We start from the raw sequence: 4,639 nt of genomic DNA, 5'->3' as shown, positions 1-4,639 counted from the left end.
GGAAAGAGTACATTAAATACAGCAAATAAAAAACTACAGTTGGTAGAGAAGTCTCATTAAACAGAAGCTGGATAGATTCTTAGAAGCTAATATAAATGATTTATTCAATTTTCTTTCCAAAAACCTGACCAGTAATTCACGACAACATTCTCTAACAGTGTAAAAACATTTATTCTGAGAACATTAATAGTGCTCCCTCCATATACATGCTATTTGAATACAGTTCTTGACTTTAATATGTGTCCTTAACAAGATCTTGGTCTCATGTTACTTATGAAAGCACAGACTTGAGCTTTTGAGATGTCCTTATATGCACCTTTTCATAATAATCACCTGAAATGTATAGTAAAACTCTCAGTAAATGGACATGTTAAATATTTTTAAAGCCTCTTAGAGACACTTGTACTCTCTCTTCTTCTGCATTCAGAAGATCTGTAAGGAACACATTCCAGGCTTTTCATCTTTTGCAAGATATGAAAAGGGAATCACAGTGTGGAATGGCACTTCCTTTTCCTTCAGAAGTGATTAAGGCAAAATTTAAATTAGAGCTGAAGTCAATATCCAAACAGCATGTCTGGTCCCATAAACTGTACTTCCGATTTTCTAGCCCTGGAGAAAGGAGTAAAGAGACAACCTTACAGAGTGCCCAAAGGAGCAATGAAGAGAAGTATCTTACAGTTCAGGAAGAACTGTAAACATTGACTTGTAGCTCTCCCCAAAGCCCTTAGCTCCAATGATCTTTGAGGATGAACTACAAACACTTGTTCCTGATTTCTAACAAATTGATTTTGTCTGTCCTCCAAAACCAAAAGTGTTAAGTCAGTCCACAATATTAGACTATTTCAAAAGAGTTTAAAAAAAAAGAAGTGTTTAGATGCCTGAGAGTAAAGATGTCTACCAGCTGGGATTTTCAAAACTTCCTGGCTGTTTCCTTGATTTCAGTCCAAGTCAGGTGCAAAAGTTTTTCCATAAACAGCCACATCTTTGGATGTTTAAGTATCTTTTAAAATCTGACTTAACTGAATATATGACAAACTATGTAAACAGTCATCTGAAATATTTTGCTCTGAAAAACCTGTACAATTAAACTCAAAACACTGTATCATTCATGTGGATTTTACTTCCACTCATGGAACAAAAAAAAAGGTGTTTTCCCATCTTTTGATCCAAAAGCAAATTTAAGTCTTCAGAACCAAGATTTTATTACTACTAGATCTAGTGAGGAAAGTTACTACATATTTTTAATATTGCCTACTTTTCCTCAATCTACACATAGCTCCACACTGAAGAGTAGCAAAGTAACACATGCTCTATGCTTCATCTTGATTTTATAGAGCAGCTTGCAGAAATTAAGCTTTCAAATGCCTGCTTGAATTTGTTTGGACAAGCAAGATACATCAAGAAATCAGATACCTCAAAGGTTCTCATTCAGTGATGTAAAATGGTCTTTAACAGCCAGTCAACAAATGCAAATATGTATTTTTGGGGTTTTGATGACACACTGTTGTAAAACAGAGGAATAATGTGCAAGTGTCAAATAGTCCATCATCGGTCCTAAGAGAGCAACACAAAAGGCCTCGAAAGCATTCTCCCCTTGATGATTGAAGGGAAAGAAAAGCTTACACTAAGATCAGATCGAGGGTAAAATGTAATACAACTTAAGGACAATGGGCCTACACTTGTGTGGCTCATCTGAATTACATAAACTCATGGCAAAATAAATGGACATAGGCTTTTGCTACTTGCTTAATATACACATGTTTTAAAGAAAATGAGGAAAGTAATAAATAAAAAAATGAACACTAAATTGAAATTAAGAGACCCGAGTTTAATCCCATTCCTTTCCCCATCTTACTGAATGATGTTATCAGTTGTAAGACCCATCATATTGTCTTGTATTATCTATAAATTGGACAACAGAATTCACTTTTTCATAAAGCATGCTAAAAAGTTACCTAACTGCTGAAGTTTATTACTAATTTTACCAGCTTGTTATGACAGTTTTGAAACCTAATTCCACGAACTTCTGCAGAACTTCACTGTCAGAAACCTGGAGTAAGATACTGCTGACTCAAGAGTGTACACGTTGCAGACATTTTATTACAGACTTAATAAACAAGGTACAGATATGTTTTTTTACACTGATAATGGACTGATTTAACACATTCTGAGCCTGAAATTTTCATGCAATTCATATTTATAAAGTCAGCTGTTCTGACTGCATAGAAAGCAGCCTAGAGCAAGGAAATACATGGAGATACAGTGCAAAGATGTGCCCATTTCTGACTCTCTGGAGTTCTGGCTGCTGATTCAGCGAAAAAAAAGAATGAGTGCCTCCATACACTAGAGATTCAATCCCAGGACCCTCCTCTGAGAGTAGGTGCATACTACTTACTCCTTTCATAAATTTCAGCTGCATTTGAATTAGATTTGTCTATTACATGCATATGTTTCATTGGAATTTTGTTGTTGGCATGTTTATTTTAAATGTCCATAAAGCGTCTTTATTTTATAACAAGTATTTGTGGCTGCTTTTGAAAATATATAAAATGCTCCACTAGACTTTTTTCATTCAAATACAAGCAAAGAAATATGTGGATTATGGATCGTAAATGGCCTTTAGATGTTTGTACACACCATCATTGGGGGTTTTTTATCCCTATGGTTTTGGATTTTAAGTGATAGAGCTTATTAAGGAAGAAAAAAAAAAGAGAAGACCAGGAGTGATTCTTGGCTCTTCATTTACTAGTGCAAGTTTTAAAAGCTATCATGGCCCTCATCTGCAGAATTTAAAGGGATATATAGTGTTTCTGAAACTGTCTCTGTGTTGTGCACAAAATGCTTATTCAGTCATAATACCATTACTGTCTTTAGATATAATCACATCATTGAACCTACTAAAAAAAGAAATATTCTGTCTTTATTAGAATATTCTGTTGTTAGTCTATAGATCCTTCATTGCAACAAACTGAACCTGAAACATTCAAACATCAGTTTAATAAACTGAGTCACCACCTAAAGAGGGTAGCTGTAAGATGGCATCATACAACACTGTACAGACTAAAGGCAACTTTTCCATGCTGTAAAACATAGAAAGCAACAACAAAGACTTTTGAGCTTTCTGAAAATGTGACTCAGATGAAAGTACATCATGCCAGCCACAAAAAATTAACACAAGGATAATCTGGTTCAGAAAAATAAATTTTCATCAATCACCTTTCTCATTAAGGTTACGGAAAAGTTTGGATGATCCTTTCCAAACTGGTGGTGTCTCCATCAGTATCTGATTCAGTTCCTAAAAAATAAGATTTAAAAAATATAAAAGCATATATTTAAACATTTAATGAAATAGTTAACAGATTCTGAGTAAATTCTAGGAAATCAATAAAAAAGACAAGGAACTGCAAGCAAATCTGCCAGTTAATTTAACTTCACTTTACCACAATGATTTTGGAAGTACTCAAGCACTATATAAATTTTGTACACACGACTATTGCAAGAATTGAGCATCTGCATGAATACCAAGTGTTTGCTGAGCTGAAGAGAGACATAATATATTTGTGGCTGAAAATACTCACTGCTGCTCATATTCACTAAAGCCAAGGGTAAGTCCCTTGGATTTCAGTAAGGTTTTCATGCAAAATCCGAGCAACTGTTCTTTTAAAACACTGAACCTGAACTAAAGCAAACTTTGTCCAAGAATATAAATGTACTTTATTTAAAAGACAGAGAAACAGACAGAGTTATTATGCACTTGTACAAATATTTTTAAAAAAAAGTAAGAGGCACTTAAACACCACAAAAGGGAGAGAAAATGGTATAAGTATTTCAGTCAGTTTTGGATACACCTGTTAGACTCAGACACTAAGAAATACAGTCAGAGATGGACTGAGGAAGGAACTGACAGAGTCTTGAGAAAGTCAGTAAATCCAACAAAACAGGCACAGCTGCTCAAGGATCTCTGAGATTTTGTATTCAGCTGAGTCTGAAGGTGACAAAATTGAACAAATTAAACTCTCTTGCAACTCTACATTTACATCATGAATGAAAGCAATGATCAAAATGTATGGTTATAAGCCAACACAGAAATTATTGCCCACCTGTTTTGAAAGAGATCGCCACTTTTTAGCACCTGCAACAAAAGACAAAGTTATGAATGCACAGAATGTAGTTATGCCCTTGTGGTGTCACAAAAATTAGACTGCATCTATACTGTGTTTTCTAGACAGAGAAGTGGTATTTTCCTTATTTTGTGAGTATAATCTTCAACCTGGTTCCAAAAAGAAATCTCTTTTATGTTATTAGAATCAGCTTAATACATACCTAAAGTCATAACTTTAAAGACTCAATTCAGATGTATAGTTTTAAATCCAACTCTGTTTCAGTAAGAGAAAAATCTTTCAACCTCCCAAACACATCCTTAAAACACTTAACAGGAAATAATGGCCATTCATGCTAACCTGTGGTAGCAATATTCTCAGATTATTATTTAGTAGCAGATTCCAGAATTATTACTTAGTAGCAGCAGTATTACAATGGATATTGTAGGGAGACCTGGATTATGGCCCTTGCTTCACAGACTACTCCTACATTTTAAAGCAAATACAGAAAAAAAGTCCTTGAAGCTACACCAGGTGCT

The 4,639-nt window shown here is 34.5% G+C and overlaps 1 protein-coding gene across 1 annotated transcript in view; it reads right to left on the bottom strand.

Moving 5' to 3' along the window:
- MICU3 (mitochondrial calcium uptake family, member 3) overlaps window positions 1-4,132 on the bottom strand; it is a gene marked incomplete at its 5' end in the record, with an annotated part of 37,413 nt that extends 33,281 nt beyond the window's left edge. The window contains 2 exons of the mRNA XM_009070620.1: window positions 3,217-3,295; window positions 4,101-4,132. Of these exons, the coding sequence (XP_009068868.1) occupies window positions 3,217-3,295; window positions 4,101-4,132 (111 nt within the window). The remainder of the gene's footprint in view (window positions 1-3,216; window positions 3,296-4,100) is intronic.
- Between the last annotated feature and the right edge of the window lie 507 nt (window positions 4,133-4,639).

The sequence above is a fragment of the Acanthisitta chloris genome, unplaced genomic scaffold (genome assembly GCF_000695815.1).
Source record: "Acanthisitta chloris isolate BGI_N310 unplaced genomic scaffold, ASM69581v1 scaffold21432, whole genome shotgun sequence".
NCBI lineage: Eukaryota > Metazoa > Chordata > Aves > Passeriformes > Acanthisittidae > Acanthisitta > Acanthisitta chloris.
This window is presented reverse-complemented; position numbering and strand designations above follow the sequence as displayed.